Source organism: Bubalus bubalis, chromosome 3 (assembly GCF_019923935.1).
Source record: "Bubalus bubalis isolate 160015118507 breed Murrah chromosome 3, NDDB_SH_1, whole genome shotgun sequence".
Taxonomy (NCBI): Eukaryota; Metazoa; Chordata; class Mammalia; order Artiodactyla; family Bovidae; genus Bubalus; species Bubalus bubalis.
This window is the reverse complement of record NC_059159.1, coordinates 136023246-136043926: the sequence shown is the minus strand read 5'-3', so window position 1 is coordinate 136043926 and position 20681 is coordinate 136023246. Positions and strand designations below refer to the sequence as shown.

General features: G+C 48.1%; 1 protein-coding gene across 1 annotated transcript; it reads left to right on the top strand.

Moving 5' to 3' along the window:
• The first annotated feature begins 525 nt into the window (after positions 1-525).
• On the top strand, positions 526-20159 carry TRIM35 (tripartite motif containing 35). The gene is made up of 6 exons (XM_006057317.4): positions 526-1062; positions 12138-12233; positions 14324-14554; positions 14881-14903; positions 15731-15849; positions 17380-20159. The coding sequence occupies exons 1-6, from the start codon at positions 628-630 to the stop codon at positions 17955-17957; spliced, it is 1482 nt and encodes a 493-aa protein (XP_006057379.1). The 5' UTR covers positions 526-627; the 3' UTR covers positions 17958-20159.
• The last annotated feature ends 522 nt before the right edge of the window (positions 20160-20681 follow it).

Below are 20681 nucleotides of genomic sequence, written 5' to 3'. Positions count from 1 at the left end.
TAATTCAAGGGCGGGCATAGATCTTTCAAAGGGGCACTGCAAACTTAAGCGGTGAAAACGCTAACGACGTTGCAAGATCACACTCCACTAGGAACCACAAAGTAAGGAGCTCTGGCTTCTCCCACCTCGAGGGCCTGAGATTTCCGGGAACTAAGGAAGTAGTGGCAACCCACTCCAGTACTCTTGCCTGGAAAATCCCATGGACGGAGGACCCTCGTAGGCTACAGTCCATAGGGTCACAAAGAGTCGGACACGACTGAGCGACGACACACGTGACTACATCACAAGGAAGTGGCTCATTTTCCATTTGAAATCGGAAGTAGGTTTCAATGCTACGGAAGCCCTACAGCACGGATGAGTAGTTTCTTCTTGACTAAACTTGACGGGCACGCCTAGAACCCGCGCGGACCGCAGAGCAGATGGGCTCCGCCCCACGCTTCCGGGATTTCCCGAGCTGACCGGAATTGGGGCGGAGCCTCCTAAGCACACCCCGAGCAATTGGCCGGGGCCGCTGTCGCTCAGTGCTCCGAACGGAAGAGGCTGGGCCTTTCTCTTAGGGTCCGGAGAGCAGTCAGGCGGGTGGGAGCGACTGGAGCGAAAGTTACCGGCTCAAGAGCCGGGAAGGCTATGGAGCCGGGCTCCGCCGCGTCCCCTGGGCCTTCCCGCTCCTTCAAAGAGGAGCTGCTGTGCGCCGTCTGCTATGACCCCTTCCGCGATGCCGTGACTCTGCGCTGCGGCCACAACTTCTGCCGCGGGTGCGTGACCCGCTGCTGGGAGGTTCAGGTGGCGCCCACCTGCCCGGTGTGCAAGGACCGCGCGGCCCCCGCCGACCTGCGCACCAACCACACCCTCAACAACCTGGTGGAGAAGCTGCTGCGCGAGGAGGCCGAGAGCGCGCGTTGGACCGGCCACCGCTCCCCGCGCCTCTGCCGCCTGCACCGCGGCCAGTTCAACTTTTTCTGCCTCGACGACAAGGAACTACTGTGCTGCTCTTGCCAGGCAGACCCCCGGCACCAGGGACACCGCGTGCAGCCGGTGAAGGACACCGCCCACGACTTTCGGGTAAGAGTTGCTGCGGGCGGAAGTTGGCTGCGGGCGGGAGTTGGCCGAGCGCGCACGTGGACCGGAACCTAGCATCCTGACCCCGCTGCTCCTGCACTCCAGCCTGCCAGGGCTGGGTGTACCCAGTCCCGTCCCTCTTGCCCCTGCCAGCTTGCTAGTGCCTTCTCAGGACCCCATCTTCCCCTGGTAACATACAGAGCCTACATCGAGCACCGCCCAGGGGGTCTGAGATAGAGGAGAGACTGTCAACAGGAAATCTGAGAATTGGGGTTACAAGATGTTCTTAAGACCGCCCGCCCACCTCTGAAGGGCTGAGGCTCGGCACCCTTTCTACCAGGCGAATGTGGCTCATGCCCATTTTAGAAGCACAGGTTGAGTAAGCCCAACAACCCTGGAACTTGGCACACAGAGGGCAGAGGTGCAGCACCCGAAGTCCTGGTCAAGGATATGGAGTTTTTAGGTCTCCCCCACATCCCTCACCTACTTCCTGGGCCCCGTGTATCGGATAGCTCTGGGGAGGCCTCTGGCCCTGGCCAGCTAGTTTATCCTGGATCACTCTCTCAGCATCTCCCATGCCTGGAGTTTCACTGGTTGTAAATAAAGGAGCTCCAATATTTTGGCCACCTGATGTGGAAAGCCAACCCACTGGAAAAGACCCTGATGCTGAAAAAGATTGAGCGCAGGAGGAGAAGGGGACGACAGAGGATTAGATGGTTGGATGGCATCATCGACTCAATGGACAGGCATTTGAGCAAACTCCAGGAGATGGTGAAGGACAGGGAAGCCTGGAGTGCTGCAGTCCATGGGGTGCCAAAGAGTTAGACATGACTGAGTGACTGAACAACAAGAAAAGGAGCAACTTATAAGGGAAAACTAACATGAAGTTTTTGGCATAGGAAGGAAAATGATCAGGAAATAAGGGTTAGCCAGCTCAGGAGTTTTCAGAATTTTTGACCTTTGCTGGCCCATGGTTGTTCAGTCGCTCGGTTGTTTCTGATTGTGACCCCATGGACTGTAGCACACCAGGCTTCCCACAGTGAGAAATATTTTTTTTTTCCATTGTGACTCAGAAAGCCACATGTATGTATCATGTTCTGTATCAGTGGAAACAAAAGTTCTGTGAAAATCTCTATTGTAGTCTGGCATTTTCTGTCATTATATTTTAAAAATTTCACAGGCTGTAAAACATTATTTTATCACCTACTAATACCAGTTAATACATAGGTCAGACCCACAGTTTGGAGAACACTGGTTAGCTAATCTGAAGATGAGTGTATTGAAAATAAGTGTATTTCAAAAAGTTGAAAATAATTCTATAAGAATGCCTATTCTTCAGATACTGTTTTAGTTTGTTTTAGTGCCTTTGTTGTTGTTGTTTAGTCACTAAGCTGTGTACCAGATGAACTGTAGCTTACCAGACTCCTCTGTCCATGGGATTTTCTAGGCAATAATACTGGAGTGGATTGCCATTTCCTTCTCCAGGGGGTCTTCCTGACCCTAGGATTGAACCCACGTCTCCTGCATTGACAGGCAGATTCTTTACCACTGAGCCACCAGGGAAGTTCACAATGAAAGTAGACAGTTCCATTACATTTTGGCAAAGTTCAAGTGAAGAAGAGTGTCATCGACATGCTTATTTGAAGAGTGTTTGAACAGTAGTCCACAGCGATGCTTTTTCTTATTTCACCTGGCAGAACCGCCATGTCCTGATTTGAGACAGCCGATGTATTAATAAGTGTGGGCATTCTGGGCATCCTGGGGGCTGTTGTCGAGGTAAGGGAACACCATGAATCAAGTCGTGATGAGTCACTGTGGGGCTGGCAGATATAGATCAGGAAGATGGGTGGGGGTCAAGGCCAAGAACACTAAGGCAGAACCTCCAGGTCTGGGCTAAGCCAGGATTCAAGATCAGTGAGCCAGGTACCAGGAAGTACATATGTTCTAATGACCTGTTACTGTTTATTCAACAGATGTCTTATACTGCTAGGCCCTGGGATACTGCAGAACAGGAGCTGAGCAGTAATTCATACCTTCAAGGAGCTTTAAGCAAAGACCCAGGGAATAAGAAGGTGTTAGCCAGGTGAAAGGGGTCAGGGAAGGTATTTCAGGCAGTGGCATGTGTAAGGGTCCAGAGGAGGGAGGCCAGATTTTCCAGGTACCTAAAGAATTTGAGGGTGAGAAAGAATGAGGATGGAGATGCAGAAGGAGCCAGGAGGTCCCCGGCTTGTCCTTTATCCTGAAGACTGTAGGGAGAGGACTTCCCTGGTGGTGCCATTGTTAAGACTTCACCTTCCATTGCAGGGGGTGCAAGTTTGATCTCTGGTTGGGGAGACAAGATCCTACATGCCTCGAGTCCAAAAAAAAAACAAAAAAAAAAACAACCCAAAACATAGAGCAGAAGCAACATTTTAACAAATTCAGTAAAGACTTTAAAAATGATCCACATCAAAACAAAAAAATCTCAAAAAAACCCCAAAAAGACTGGGGAGTAGCGGGAGTGTTTTAAGCAGAGGAAGGATGCCATCAGAGCAGTGGGCACTCAGGACAGTGTCTGAGGGGCCAAGGAGTCCAGTCTCAAAGATCTGAGGAGTGTGCTCAGCCTGGTGCCAACTGGCATCACTTGTATTAGACAGCTGTGCGCCAGGGCTGTCCTGGGTGCTGAGGCTGCAGAGGTCAGTAAACCAGAGCCCTCGCCCCGTGGAGCTGGGGGAAGTCAGCCAGCAGAGTCAAGTTGTAGTTCTGAATGATTGGAGTAGGTGGAGGTGTGGAGAGAGTAGCATGGGAAGGCAGGAGAGGTGAGAAGGGGCCAATGGGGAGCCCAAAAAGCTTTTACATAGGGGTTTGGCAATTTGATTTGTGTGTTGGAGACTACTTTGAGGAACTCCAGCAAAAATAGCAATCATACCATACAACACCCTTTTAAAAAAAAATTTGTGTTTATTTTTGGCTGTGGTGAGTCTTCGTTGCTGCATGTAGGTTTTCTCTAGTTGTGGCAAATAGGGGCTACTCTGTAGTCGCAGCACATAGGCTCAGTTGCCCATACTTTGTTGCTCCGCAGCGTGTGGGATCTTCCCAGACCAGGGACTGAACCTGTGTCCCCCGCACTGGCAGGTAGATTCTTACACTGAGCCACCAGGGAAGTCTGCAGCCTATACTTTTTGAGCACTTACTATGTACCAGGTACTCTTAAGTGTTTTTGTCAACACATTTAATCCTCACAAAAACTCTATGAGGTTGTATATTAGTTTCTAGTTGCTGTTGTCATAAATTGCCACAAACTGTGGTTGAACACAGCACAGATTTGTTATCCCACATTCCTGGAGGTCAGAAGTCCAAACATCAAGATGTTGGCAGGACTCTGTGCCTTTTGGAGGCCAGAAGAGGGTTTCTTTCATTGTCTTATCCAACTTTTGGAGGCCCTTTCCTCCATCATCCTGAAGTACATCATTCCAGCTTCTGCTTCTGTTGTCTCTTTGTCTTCTCTGACTCCCTCTTGGAAAGACCCTCATGATTACAGGGAGCCCCTGTGGACAATCCAGGATGATCTCCCCGCCTTAAAGTCCATATTTTAATCACATCTACAGAATCCCTTTTGCCACATGAGGTAACACATTCCCAGGATTAGGACGAGGACATCTTTGGAGGAGGGTATAGCAACCCACTTTCACTGCAGTATTCTTGACTGGAGAATCCCATGGAAAGAGGAGCCTGGCGGGCTACAGTCCATGGGGTTGCAAAGAATTGGATGCAACTTAGCACACATCTCTGGAGGAGCTGGTATTCAGCTTACTACACCTGGGTACTATTCTCCCCACTTTACAGACAGTAATACTGAGTCTCAGAGAGGTTAACTTGTCCAAAGCCAGAGCAGTTACTGTAAAGTTCACCTGGGGCCTTGCTCAGCTCTTACTCCAGTGAGTGACATTGATAGACCCTTCTCTGGTGTCGGGCTAAGGTCTTCCCTACCAGCCCACTTTTCTGGGAGCTGTGAGGGCAGCTGCCTCTGTGTTTGGGTTCTTAGAGGCTTGTGTGGATGAGGGCCCCCATCAGTGGGCCAGCAGGTATGGACTGAGTGGCTGCTCCATGCCAGGCTGATCCCCTGCCTTCTTGGAGTCAGGTGGGCATGATTGAATACGTGCATGCATCCTCAGTCGCTCAGGCATGCCTGACTCTTTTTCGACCCCTTGGACTATAGCCCATCAGGCTCCTCTGACCATGGGATTCTCCAGGCAAGAATACTGGAGTGGGTTGCCATTTCCTCCTCCAGGGCATCTTCTGGAGCCATTTCCTGCATTGACAAGTAGATTCCTTACCACCTGAGCCACCAGGGAGCAGTGGATGAAAGCCTCTGCCTTTGCAGAGCAGGCCTTCATTGTCTGCAATTTATGGAGCATCAGTGTGCTTGGTGAGAGGACCAGGCATGAGGACCTACCCCCAGGAAGCCTGCAGCCTTTCCAGGAATGTGAGACAATGATGCTGGGTATGAAGTAAAGGTGTCCATGGTGGGCAACTAAACTACAGTGGGGAAATCAAAGCAGGGTTCTAGAGGAAGTGGGGGAGGGGCCCAGTCGAGTTTTCAAGGCCATGTTGGGATAGTTGCCTGAAGCAGGTGGGGATCATATAGAAGCAGCAGTCTATGCGAGAGGACATGCTGTAAAGCTTTAAATACTGTAGAAGATTATCTTTATGACCTCAGGAGAGGGAGGCATTTCTTAAAACCAAGGAGCACTAATTCTGATTTGTCACCTTGGATTAGTGTTGCTGATCTTGATCTTCACATAAATGGGATGAAATTATATGTACTTTCCTGCAAAATAATACATACATATACTTTTTGACTCGTCTATGTATCAGTCAGTTCAGTTGCTCAGTCGTGTCCGACTCTTTGTGACCCCATGAATCGCAGCACGCCAGGCTTCCCTGTCCATCACTAACTCCCGGAGTTCACCCAAACTCATGTCCATCGAGTCACTGATGCCATCCAGCTATCTCATTTTCTGTCGTCCCCTTCTCCTCCTGTCCCCAATCCCTCCCATTATCAAGGTCTTTTCCAATGAGTCAACTCATCGCATGAGGTGGCCAAAGTATTGGAGTTTCAGCTTCAGCATCAGTCCTTCCAGTGAACGCCCAGGACTGATCTCCTTTAGGATGGACTGGTTGGATCTCCTTGCAGTCCAAGGGACTCTAAAGAGTCTTCTCCAACACCACAGTTCAAAAGCATCAATTCTTCGGAGCTCAGCTTTCTTCACAGTCCAACTCTCACATCCATACATGACCACTGGAAAAACCATAGCCTTGACTAGATGGACCTTTGTTGGCAAAGTAATGTCTCTGCTTTTTAACATGCTATCTAGGTTGGTCATAACTTTCCTTCCAAGGAGTAAGTGTCTTTTAATTTCATGGCTGCAGTCACCATCTGCAGTGATTTTGGAGCCCAGAAAAATAAAGTCTGATACTGTTTCCACTGTTTCCCCATCTATTTGCCATGAAGTGATGGGACCAGATGCCATCATCTTCGTTTTCTGAATATTGAGCTTTAAACCAACTTTTTCACTCTCCTCTTTCACTTTCATCAAGAGGCTTTTTAGTTCCTTTTCACTTTGTGCCATAAGGGTGGTGTCATCTGCGTATCTGAGGTTATTGATATTTCTCCTGGCAATCTTGATTCCAGCTTGTGCTTCTTCCAGCCCAGCATTTCTCGTGATGTACTCTGCATATAAGTTCAATAAGCAGGGTGACAATATACAGCCTTGATGTACTCCTTTTCCTATTTGGAACCAGTCTGTTGTTCCATGTCCAGTTCTAACTGTTGCTTCCTGACCTGCATATAGGTTTCTCAAGAGGGAGGTCAGGTGGTCTGGTATGCCCATCTCTTTCAGAATTTTCCACAGTTTATTGTGATCCACAAGTCAAAGGATCTGGCATAGTCGATAAAGCAGAAATAGATGTTTTTCTGGAACTCTCTTGTTTTTTCGATGATCCAGCGGATGTTGGCAATTTGATCTCTGGTTCCTCTGCCTTTTCTAAAACCAGCTTGAACATCTGGAAGTTCATGGTTCATGTATTGCTGAAGCCTGGCTTGGAGAATTTTGAGCATTACTTTGCTAGCGTGTGAAATGAGTGCAGTTGTGTGATAGTTTGAGCATTCTTTGGCACTGCCTTTCTTTGGGACTGGAATGAAAATGGACCTTTTCCAGTCCTGTGGCCACTGCTGAGTTTTCCAAATTTGCTGGCATATTGAGTGCAGCACTTTCACAGCATCATCTTTCAGGATTTGAAATAGCTCCACTGGAATTCCATCACCTCCACTAGCTTTGTTTGTAATGATGCTTTCTAAGGCCCACTTGACTTCACATTCCAGGATGTCTGGCTCTAGGTGAGTGATCATACCATCGTGATTATCTTGGTTGTAAAGATCTTTTTTGTGCAGTTCTTCTGTGTATTCTTGCCACCTCTTCTTAATATCTTCTGTTTCTGTTAGGTCCATACCATTTCTGTCCTTTATCAAGCCCATCTTTGCATGAAATGTTCCCTTGGTATCTCTAATTTTCTTGAAGAGATCTCTAGTCTTTCTCAGTCTATTGTTTTCCTCTATTTCTTTGCACTGATCACTGAGGAAGGCTTTCTTATCTCCCCTTGCTATTCTTTGGAACTCTGCATTCAAATGGGTATATCTTTCCTTTTCTCCTTTGCTTTTCGCTTCTCTTCTTTTCACAGATATTTGTAAGGCCTCCTCAGACCGCCATTTTGCTTTTTTGCATTTCTTTTCCATGGGGTTGGTCTTGATTCTGTCTCCTGTACAATGTCATGAACCTCCATCCACAGTTCATCAGGCACTCTATCTAACAGATCTAGTCCCTTAAATCTATTTCTCACTTCCACTGTATAATCATAAGGGATTTGATTTAGGTCATACCTGAATGGTCTAGTGGTTTTCCCTACTTTCTTCAATTTCAGTCTGAATTTGGTTCATGATCTGAGCCACAGTCAGCTCCCAGTCTTGTTTTTGCTGATTGTATAGAGCTTCTCTATCTTTGACTGCAAAGAATATAATCAATCTGATTTCGGTGTTGACCATCTGATGATGTCCATGTGTAGAGTCTTCTCTTGTGTTGTTGGAAGAGGGTGTCTGCTATGACCAGTGCGTTCTCTTGGCAAAACTCTGTTAGCCTTTGTCCTGCTTCATTCTGTATTCCAAGGCCAAATTTGCCTGTTACTCCAGGTGTTTCTTGACTTCCTACTTTTGCATTCCAGTCCCCTATAATGAAAAGGACATCTTTTTTGGGTATTAGTTCTAAAAGGTCTTGTAGGTCTTCATAGAACCGTTCAACTTCAGCTTCTTTAGCGTTACTGGTTGGGCATAGGCTTGGATTACCATGATATTGAATGGTTTGCCTTGGAAATGAATAGAAATCATTCTGTCGTTTTTGAGATTGCATCCAAGTACTGCGTTTTGGATTCTTTTGTTGACCATGATGGCTACTCCATTTCTTATAAGGGATTCCTGCCCACAGTAGTAGATATAATGGTCATCTGAGTTAAATTCACCCATTCCAGTCCATTTTAGTTTGCTGATTCCTAGAATGTCAATGTTCACTCTTGCCATCTCCTGTTTGACCACTTCCAATTTGCCTTGATTCATGGACCCAACATTCCAGGTTCCTATGCAATATTGCTCTTTACAGCATCAGACCTTGCTTCTGTCACCAGTCATATCCACAGCTGGGTATTGTTTTTGCTTTGGTTCCATCCCTTCATTCTTTCTGGAGTTATTTCTTCACTGATCTCCAGTAGCATATTGGGCACCTACTGACCTGGGGAGTTCCTCTTTCAGTATCCTGTCATTTTGCCTTTTCATACTGTTCATGGGGTTCTCAAGGCAAGAATACTGAAGTGGTTTGCCATTCCCTTCTCCAGTGGACTACATTCTGTCAGACCTCTCCACCGTGACCCATCCATCTTGGGTGGCCCCACACGGCATAGCTCAGTTTCATTGAGTTAGACAAGGCTGTGGTCCGTGTAATCAGATTGGCTAGTTTTCTGTATTATGGTTTCAGTGTGTCTAGACACACATTGAAACCATTATCACAGAAAATGCGTCTGTATATGTATCAGTAATTTATTCCTTATTTATTGCTAAGTAGCTTTCCATATGTAAAAGTTAAAGTGTTAGTTGCTCAGTCGTGTCCAACTCTTTGTGACCCCATGGACTGTAGCCCACCAGGCTCCTCTGTCCATAGAATTTCCCAGGCAAGAATATTGAGTGGATTGCCGTTGCCTTCTCCAGGGGATCTTCCTGACCCGGGGATTGAACCCGGGCCACCTGCATTGTAGGCAGTTTCTTTACCATCTGCACCACCGGGGAAGCCCAGCTTTCCGTTTAATAATATCATCATTTATTCACCCATCTCTTGTTGATCGACATTTGGGTCATTTTCAATTTTTGATTTTCCTTAAGTTTTTAAGATGTGTTGTTCAGTTAGACATTGACGGGAGGAAATTTTCATTAACATGCTAGGTTATTTAAGGAGTTGGGCAAAGTATGGCCAGAATTATAAGCTTTTATGCTCCAGAATTAAAGACATTGACAGTATGTTTGATGTTAACAAATTTGGAAATAAGATGGCACATTTGGAAACACAGAAGACAACTGGACAACATAGTAGTAGCTCCCTTAATGAAACAGGTTGGGTAATGTTTTGGTTAACACTGTGGCCTTTATTTTTGGGCAGTTCTGCAGACAGTGCCTGGTTCTGCTGCTCACTATAATTTTGGCAAGTTACTTAATTCTTCTGGGCTTCTTTTCTCTTTTATGTGTTAGGAATATAGTGCCTACCTCACAGAAATGTAAGAATTCAATAGAATGATATCCGTAAAGGACCTGATTTAGTGCTTTGTGCAAAGTGCATGCTCCGTGATCACTGTTTATTAGTGATAATACAGACTTTCCAGGTGGCGCTAGTGGTAAACAACTTGCCTGCCAGTGCATGAGACATAAGACATGTGGGTTCGATTCCTGGGTCAAGAAGATACCCTGGAGGAGGGCACAGCAGTCCAGTCCAGTATTCCTGCCTGTAGAATCCCATGAACAGAGGAACCTGGCAGACTGTGGTCCATGGGGTTGCAAAGAGTCAGACATGACTGAAGCGACTTAGCACAGCACAGCGATAATACAATCATTGGTAAATCTCACCAGCGAGCAACTCAGAGAAGGGCACATATTAGGGCTGGGACTTGCTGAATTGAAGCAGAACTCTCCAAGTGATTAAAAAGTTTGAGAAAGACAAGGGACTGTTACCCACTTCCCTCTTCATTGCCCCATAATTCCCTAACTCGAGGTTGAAGGGCAGAGGGTCAGGGATGTGTTCTTTGGGGCCAGCACAGCCCTGGGTAACGTGTGTGGACCGTTGCTTTACCCCTGACATTCACGTAATTTCACAAATCATGGAATTTTTCTTTGGGATAATATTACATAACTTGGCTACAAAACATCTCGTCCCATCAAATGACACATTGGGATGACGTTTCAGTGGTTTTGTGGGACACTTATGCTGATGTTATTTTGCTGTTGAAGTGACACACCTTAGAGATATTATAGAAAACAATATTTTTAAAAAATCTGTTACATATTGTCAAGAAGAACATAAGGATGACCAGAATGAATTGAAAACTAAACCTGAAGTAAAGGAAGTCACTGTTTATTTTCTGTAGAAGTGTGGTTAAAAGAATAGACCGTGGAATCGGACACATGGGCTAGTTATCTACTGCTGTGTGACAAACTCCCCCAAACATAGTGGCCTCAAACAAAAATGTTTACCATCTCATGGTGTCTGTGGGTCAGGAATCTGGCATGACTGGATGGGTGTTTCTGCCTCAGGGTCTCAGTGGTGCGGCAATGTGGACTGGGGCTGCAGTCTCATCGGAAAGCCCGAGGAGGCCAGGATCCCCACTCAGGCTCGCTTGTGTGATTGGCAGCAGATTCAGGTCTTCATGGGCTGTTGGTCGGACACCCTTACTTCCTAGCCCCCTGGGCTGCTCCGTTGGTTGGGTCACTTCCATCTGAGAGTGAGGGAGCAAAAGAGGGTGAGAAAGGGTCAGTGCAGGCTTTTTGTCACCTCAGCTCATCTCCCATCACTTTTGCCATATTCTCTTGATTAGAAGCATGTCTTTTGTTGATCCAGCCCTCAGGGAGGGGCTTTCAGCAGTGCAGTACTGGGAAGTGGGGATCCTTAGGGCCATTTGCAAGGCTGCTTCCTCCAGTCTGGCTTCAATGATTGATGTCCCTCCCACCTGCAGAGCATGCTCACTCCCTCCCAGGATCCCCAGTCATCTTGTCCCATTACAGCATTAGCTCAAAGTCCAGAATCTTGTCATCTAAACCAGGCCCAGGTGGGGATGAGGCTTTAGGGACTAAAAACACAGCTTAAATTTACCACTCTGTTAACTACCTACATAGCATTTACATTGTACTTACAACTACTTACACAGACTTTTATACTAGCACTGAAGCATTTTTACATAAGGGACTTGAGCATCCTGGGATTTCAGTATCTGTGGGGATCCTAGAACCAACCCAGGATGATTGTGGTTTAGACAAGGTCCTGTGGGAAGAACTGGGTTAACCTCGTGATCAGACCTGTTCTTTCATGACTGTAAACCACTCCAGTTCACGAAGTCGTGAAGGGGGCCTGTGAGCACATTGTTGACCCCCCAGCTTGGGTTCACTCCTCCGCCTGCACTGGCCTCAGGCTTAGCAGGATGTCCTTCTGTTCTGTCCTGTGACCAGCATGGAAACTAGTCCCTTTACCTCCTCAGCTGTTTCCCTATCTGTTTTCGGGTATAAACACAGGTGCTGGGTTGGAGGGTATCGGCGGCCCTTTGTGCTGTACACCATCAGGTGGAGGGTCAGAGCTATGCTTTCCCCACTGTGTCCCCCAGCATGTGGCTGGACTGGGTTCAGTAAATAATGGTCGAGTGGTACCCACAGTGAAGTGCATCTCCAGCTGTGATGTGGCATGCTGCGTCCCTGCCCGGCCTCTGCCCCTAACCCACCTCCTTCTGGTCCCTCTTGGCAGGCCAAGTGCAGGAACATGGAGCATGCGCTGCGGGAGAAAGCCAAGGCCTTCTGGGCAATGCAGCGCTCTTACGAGGCCATCGCCAAGCACAATCAGGTGAGTGAGCACTGGGGCTGAGGGTGCAGATGGGCACACTTGGACTACCGTGGGGCAGAGGTGCGGGTGGGCTGGCCCTGGCCATGGCTGCTGCTACAGGGTCAGCCTTCAGCAGCCCTGCTGGCGAGCACAGCCGTGCCCTTGGATGCTGATTGTGACTTCATGGAATCTTTAAACACCTGGGCGTGGCCACGCCAGCAACCACCAAGCGGCTTCCGCAGCCCCCTGTGCCTGTGAACTCAGACTGATAACAGGTGCCATGCTGCACCACCTGCTGGGGTGCTCAAACCAGCGACACCCCCATTCTCACACCTCACATCCACTGTCTCCAGAATGCACCTGTCCATTGATGTGCCCTCTCCACTCCCAGCATCTGTTCCAGGTCCCCATCGCCTCTGCCGGCCCTCCTACCTGGGCCCCATGCTTTTGCTCTTGTATGCAGTCCACACTCCTTGCAGTGGACTGATCTTGTAAATAAAATAGATTGGTTGTGTCACTCCTCTGCTTAAAACTGTCTAGTTCAAGCTCCTCACCATGGCCTCAAGGGCCCTCATCCAACCCCCATTCCCCCCAGCTTCATCTCCCCCCAGGCTTGGCCACTGCCATCTGCCTGGCTGGCCTGATGTGGGATGCACTGAGGATACCTGGGTTGTGTCCGTATGTCCAAGTGACAGCCCCTGTCTGTCCATCCCAGCTGCTGTAGAATTCTCATGTAGTCAGTCACTTGTGGAGAGTCCAGGATACTGGTTTGACTAACACTTTTCCTCTCAATTCAGTCCATCCTGGTGAATGAGAGGTGAAAGTGTGTCTTCCCCTTTATTGAGAGGCTCCATGGCCAGGGTGAGGCTGGCTGGAGCTGACTTTGCACTGGCTGGCTTTTCGTGTCCACTCTGTTTTTTATCCTCCTTTGTGATAAGAAGCCTCCCAAATTTCACTCTCTTCCACTGTACCTTGTCAGTCTTTTTACCTGGTATTTCAACAATGCCGTCTCTCCTCCTTTGCTTTTCTTTGGTTATTAAAGTAAGTCAAACAAAGTGTGTGCTTCCTTTCATAAGAATAACAGCTATCTGTATTTTTCCTGTGAATGTTCACATTCTTTTTCTTGGGATGTTTGTCTTTTCTTCTTGTAGAGACTTAAGAGCACTTTGTATATGAAGAATAGCAATCTCATATATGTTGGAAATATTTTTCCTAGTTTGCCCTTTTTCAATAAATTGTGCATGCGTGCTCAGTCATGTCCAACTCTTTGTGACCCCATGACTGTAGCCCTCCAAGCTCCCCTGTCAATGGGATTTTCCAGGCAAGAATACTGGCATAGGGTTCCATTTCCTCCTCCAAGGGATATTCCTGACCTAGGGATCAGATTCTTTACTGTGTCATCTGGGAAGCCCTTTCAATAAATCATTTCCCTCCCTTTCTGGTCATTTCCTCCTGTTCAGTGAATCATTTTGTCATATTAGTATGTTACTGATTCAGTTTTAAAATACATAGTTTCTACTATTTTTTTAAGCATCTATCAAATCTATCGAATTTGAAGTCCTAATATTGGAAGGCGAGTGATTTTTAAAAATCATTGCTGTTTGCAACAGTTCACTTGTGTGATTCAGAGTTTCCCTCACTATCGTACAACCTATGCAAGTACAAAATATTATTGAGGAATTTATAGAATTACAGTTGTCCTCTATAAGCACTGATTTTGTTTTATTCATTGATCTAAACAATCTCATTATGCTGTTTGACTTTTTAATTTAAAACATATCTTTTTTACAAAAATTTTTGGCCGTGCTCCCGGGTTTTCCTTTTGGAGGACCACTTAGTTGCCCCGAGCCATATGGGATCTACGTCCCATGCACTGAAAGGGAGATTCTCAACCACTGGACCACCAGGGAAGTCCCTATGCTGTTTGACTTACTTTAAACTTACAAATATGTGCTAAGAAAGCTGCATCCATATTTTATCTTCAGAGGTTCTGCACGTGATTTCTTTTTTTAAAAAATGGAGTTCCTTTGCTAAACATCCGGAGGCCTCGCTGGGTGATGGCTGAGGCTCCGCCCCTCCTCTGCCCCACCCGGCCCCACCCTGTGCTGCAGGTGGAGGCAGCCTGGCTGGAAGCACGGATCCAGCAGGAATTTGACAAGCTCCGCGAGTTCCTTCGCGTGGAGGAGCAGGCCATCCTGGATGCCATGGCCAATGAGGCAAGGCAGAAGCAGCACCTGGCGGAGGAGAAGATGAAGCGGCTGACGGAGGACACGGAGGCCTTGGCCCAGGAGATTGAGCGGCTGCAGATGGAGATGAAAGAGGATGACGTTTCCTTTCTCATGGTGAGGAGTGCAGCGTCCAGATCTAGTGACAGGGGCCAGATTTCAGGGGCCAGTGGGGACCCTGAGATCAGCAGCCCTGGCTATATTGTTTTTTAAAATATTTATTTATTTATTATTTTAAAGTATTTATTTTTGAGGTGGTATTGCCATCTTAACAATATTATTAGTAATTTAATTATAGCAATATTAACCTTAATATTATTATTATTTAATAATACTAAACGTCTGATCCATGAACATGGGATGTATGACTCCTTTTGAGGTCAGAGATTTATATGTTTTCTCTGTGTCTGTGTTTGTGTATCTGGTTTTTTTTTTTTTTCCAGAAACACAAGAGCCGAAAACGCCGGTAAGTTGCCAAGTCTGGTAGGGGGAGGGGAAGCGTAGGCAGAAATACCAGGGGTGCAACCTCAGGTGGCTCCCGGGCCAGGCAGGTGGTGAGGCCAGCTGGTGCAGTACAGAGGCAGCAGTGGGACCGGCCAAGTGGAGAGCCCTCTTTCAAGACACGGACTTCCAGTTCGCACTGGTGCGGTGTTGTCTTCCTGAGGGTGGAGTGTGACCATCTACTATGTGGGGAGAGACTGTCATCCCGCATGGGGCTTGTAGTTCTCTGACGGTCAGCCCAACATTTAACCTTCTCCTTTGGTCAGCCCCCTCCCTCTGAGAGTCTCAGGACATATTAGTCTGTGTTGATGGTTGTTGGGGTCACAGAGATGAATAGGGAATAACTGTCCCAGTCAGAGCTGTACAAAGATGGAAGAGAATGCTTTGGGTGGTAGTGAGTTCCCTGTCACTGGAGGTGTTCAAGCAAAGGCCACTGACGCTTTCAAAATGTGGGACTAGAGGGCCCCTAAGGTGCCTTCCAGCTCAGACATCCTATGAGCTGATGTGTATGTATCATTTCTGCTCACATGAAATTAAACCATGTCTGAGAACCTCCTGTTTATATTTATTCCGGCAAGGGCAGGAAGGGCTCTAGTACTGAGTCCTGAAGGATGTGAGCCACCCAGTTGATTCCTGGCTTATCTCCCATCAGAGCCCAGTGTAGGTTTGTCTTGAATAAGGCAGCCAGGGAATGCAGACCTGAGGCAAGGGATCCTGTTTCCAGCTGACTCAGTTAGGCCCAGAACACCTGCCCCTGGCTCTGCCCCGCAAAGCCCACTTCTCCTTTCCTAGCCTCTTCTGCACGATGGAGCCGGAGCCCATCCAGCCCGGCATGCTCATTGACGTCTGCAAGTACCTGGACTCCTTGAAGTACCGCGTCTGGAGGAAGATGGTTATGTGTGTCGAATCTGGTGAGTGGGGGCCCCAGGCAGGTGTAAGAGGCCGGGGGAGGTCATGCTGGGTAGAGGGCCTGCTGAACGAACTCCTTCCTGCTTCCCGCCCCGTAAGACCGCCTTCTCCCTGCATTGGTCACATTTCCAGCCTCTTTCATGCAGGTCCCTGTGCCCTGCTGCGCTCCATGTCCTGCTGCTCAAACCATTCCTGACAGAGCGCTTTCCTATTTTGGGTCCTGACACTTGGCCACCTCTCCGGAAAGAGCAGCTGACTTCCCTTTCTCTTCAGAACCATATTATATATATAATGAAAGAGAAGAGCTCCTCAGTTTAGGGCTGCCTCTCCCAAAGTGATTGTAGCCCATGCAGGTCACTGTGGACTGAATGTGTCCCCGACCAAATTCATATGTTGAAGGCCTAACCTCCATGTGATGGAATTTGAAAGCAGGGCCTTTGGGAGGTGATCATAGTTAGAAGAGGTCATGTGGATGGGACCCTCTGATGATCAGATTAGTGCCCTTTTAAGAAGAGACACCAGAGAGCTGGCTTCTTTTCTCTCTCTCCCTCTGCCTTATGAGGACACAGTAAGAAGGCAGCCATCTGTAAACCAAAAAGAGGGCCCTCAGCAGAATGTAAGCATGCTGGATCCCTGGTCTCAGAATTCCAGTAGCAGAACCATGAGAAATATTGTCCTGTTGTTTAAGCCACCCCATCTCTGCTACTTTTGCAGTAGCATCCCAAACTGAGACATGATTTTATGGGGAGAAATGTCAGTGACCAGGGGCATGTCACATGCTTTTCTAAGGTGGTACAGGCATCTTGTGAGGTTCACTGGCTTCCTGTGGCTATCCGCACAAAAGACTGAAGTCTGGATGCTTTAAAATGACAGAATTTTCTTCTCATGGTTCCAGAGGCTAAAGCCAAGGTGTCTGCAGGGCCACACTGCCTCTGAAACCTGTAGGGGAGGGTCCTTCTTCGCTTCTTCCTAAATTTTGGTATTTTCTAGTGAGCTCTGCGCAGGCAGTTGCAGCACTGTGACCTGTGCCTCCATCATCAGAGGGCTCTTCCCCTCAGGTGACTGGTTTTCTCCTTTTTAATAAGGACAGCAGTTATATTGGATCAGGGGCCCCTTCTCTTCCCGTCTGATCTCATCTTAAATTGTTAACATCTGCAAGAACCTCATTCTCAGATAAGGTCACCTCCTGAGGTGCTGGGGTTAAAACTTCAACATACCTTTTTTGTAGGGCACGTTTTATGTTGTGTTTTTTTTTTAACTTTATTTTGTATTGGGGTGTAGCTGATTAACAATGTTGTGATAGTTTCAGGTGAACAGTGAAGGGACTCAGCCATATATATACATGTGTCCATTCTCCCCCCAACTCCCCTCCCATCCAGGCTGTGCAGGGCACATTTCAACCCATAGTGCGACCCCCAGCCCAGGGCAGCCCCCTTTGTTCACTGGGCCAGGTGGAAAACAGTGGGTTATTTTAGGGGGACCCGAGGCCACAGGCGGGTCTGATTTCCCCACTGTCTTCTCTCCGCACCCAGTGCCTTTCAGCCTTGATCCCAACACCGCGGCTGGCTGGCTGTCCGTGTCCGACGACCTCACTACCGTCACCAACCACGGCTACCGGGTGCAGGTGGAGAACCCAGAGCGCTTCTCGTCGGCGCCCTGCCTGCTGGGCTCCTGCATCCTGTCACAGGGCTCACACGCCTGGGAGGTGGACCTGGGGGCACTGGCCAGCTGGCGCGTGGGGGTGGTGCGGACGCGACAGGATGCGGGCACCGAGGGCCACGCGCACAGCTGCTACCATGACACGCGCTCGGGCTTCTGGTATGTGGGCCGCACGCAGGGCGTGGACGGCGACCACTGCGTGACCTCGGATCCCGCCACATCGCCCCTGGTCCCCGCCATCCCGCGCCGCCTGCGCGTGGAGCTGGAGTGCGAGGAGGGCGAGCTGTCCTTCTATGACGCTGAGCGCCACTGCCACCTGTACACCTTCCACGCCCGCTTCGGGGAGGTGCGGCCTTACTTCTACCTGGGCGGCTCGCGGGGTGACGGGTCCCCAGAACCACTGCGCATTTGCCCGCTGCGCATCACCATCAAGGAGGAGCTGGACAGCTGAGGACCCTCAGGCCCGCTGGACTCTGCTTGCATCCAGCAATCGGTCCCATTTCCTTCCTGTCCCTTCCCAAAGCCACGCTTGCCTTGGTACCTCTCTACCGCCTGCCTTCTTACCAGGATCTTCCCACTGACCTACCTTGTCATTTTCTGTGGCTCCAAGCCACGAGCCTTTCCCTCCTTTTTTTTTGGTCCCTTTTCTCCCCTCCTTTGAAAGTCAGCCAGGAGACACCTCCTGGGTCAGGCTTTTTCCAAAGTTGTGGCATCCTCTGGATGTGAATTTCCTGATCCAGATTCTAAGATTTCTGGGGATAATGTTTGTTTCTAGAGTGGGTCTGTTTAAAAAATGTAGGTTTTTGTTTTAAAATCATTTTTCAAGTGTTGTGAGGCCAGCAGATGGGAGGGGACTGCTGTTGAAAAGAGTTTGTTACTTACAGTTCCTAGGAGAAGGGGTGCTGCGGTGGGGATGGCGTGGGGAGGGGGGCACCAGGGGAAGCAGCAGAGTCCTTAGGAGGCAAGGGGCATGCTTTTCATGGAAAGGAACAGAGGAGGCAGGGTACCGGGTGAGTGGGTTTATGATCGGCAAGTCAGTACTTTTCACAGGTTCTGGGGCATGGTGGCTGCCCCTAGTTGTCCTGAAACCTGGACGTGGGTTGATTGTGCATATGTGCGTGCTCAGTCATGTCCTACTCTTTGTGACTCCATGGGCTGTACCCACCAGACTCCTCTGTCCCTGCAGTTTTTCATTCAAGAATCCTGGAGTGGGTTACCATTTTCTGTTCCGTGAAATCTTCCTGATGCAGGGATTGAACCCTCATCTCCTGCATTGGCAGGTGGCTTCTTTACCGCTGAGCCACCTGGGAAGCCTGTGGATTGATTAGCACAGGGGATTATTGGCTTGGAGTGGATCCTGGTGAGAGCCTCGCACAGGAGGTGGTTGGGGTACTGTTTTGCATGAAAAAGATTGACTGCATTCAAAAGCACACTCACAGGGAAGTTGTTTGCTGTCTGCAGGAACTTGCTGGCCAGGGAGGCTCCACGAGCCAGAGTGGCCCCAGGAGCCAGAGTGTCAGGAATTCAGAAAAGAAGAAAATATGGTTATTCTAGCACCATTGCCATGGCTTTGGGCAGGACCCATGCCCTGGCTTGTCTGTGGAGCCCTTCAGAGTGGGGGTGGGGACAAGGCTGCCCATCCAATCGGCTCTAACTTACAGATTAAGACTTCTTGCACAATTTCCTCTTGAACAGAGTTTCCAGAGCACTTTAAAAAACACAATTTAAATAGCATAATTTTCACTTTCCTCATCTGCAAATGAGATGGGGGATCTGGAAGGTGATGGATGCGCTGCAGTTGTGTGGAGGACCTTTCTTGGGTTCCTCTCACAGAGGTACAGAAGGAGGAGAAGAGGGCCCCTTTGTGTTAGGAGGGAAGGGAGGCAATTCTGTCCAGGGAGGGGGGGTTGGTGTCAGGAATGAGGAGGGGCTCCGGGGCTCCGGTCTCTGCTGACCTCAGCCTGCTCATTCTTGTTCTGCTGCCTTTTACATCTTCATCCTGATTTCTTCTCCCTCTGCCTTGCCTCCAGACTCCTGCCTTACCTTTTCGTCTTCATGTGCCTGTGGAGGGTTTTTAATTGTCACCTCCTCACTTGTGTCCTGGGACAGGGAATGTCTCCCTGTAGGAGCAATGTTCTAATGGAGGTGTTTTTACCGAAGACTCACAAACTTTCTCCTGCTTGTATCTCCTGGTTCACCGAAATGGACATTTTAAACAGAAATGATGATTCAAAACTAAAAATTGGTTATAAGTGTGATGTGTCCATCATTGGTGGCCAGGGGAGGGAGGTGGTAGGATATACCACTGAGTCAAGGGGACCAGATGCAGGAGAGGGGTGAGGATGTTGGCAAAGGGGTGGATGTGAGCTGAGTGGCCCCTCTAAAGATGCTCAGATTCAGCAAAGCTCAAGGCACTTTGGACCCAACACATCTGAGTCCAGTGTGCACTTTCTACCATATTTATGTAGCCTGTTAAATGCAAATCACTACCTAATAAATCTTGACCTGAAACTATTTTGTTAGTTGTTGTAAACTTTTAAAAATGTTTTTTCCTTTCCATCTTAGGTGTTGGAAGGGCTTTGTTTTATTTTTACAGGATATTGTGGATTGCCTAGGCCCCTTTTTACCAAAATAAAGTGTTTGAGCCAAAGTATACTTTTTTTTTTGACATTTTCCTTTCAGTGTTCTCATAAGCAAAAAGTTTCATTCACCTTGTAGCATGTATTCAATGTTTTTGTTTTTATCATTGGATAACCTATTATATGGATATATACTGCATTTTACTTACCAACTCTTTAGTTGGTGAAAACATTTTGATTGTTTTCACTTTTTGCCATTATGAATAATGCTGCTGTAAACATTTATGTGCAAGATTTTGTGTGGACGTATGTTTTTTGTTCTTTTGGATAGGTAAGTAGGTGCAGACTTGCTGGATCATGTCCTGACTCTCGTTTAACCTTTTGAGGGACTGCCAGGCCGTTTTCCAGTGTGGCCGCACCTTTGTACAGTCTTATAATGTAGGGAGGTTCCAGTTGGTCCATATCCTCGTTAGCACTCGTTACTGTCCGTCTTTTAACTTGGGCATCCTAGTACATGTGAGGTCGTATCTCATTGTAGTTTTGACTTGGATTTCCCTAATGATTCATGGTATGGAGCCTCTTTTCAGGTGCTTATT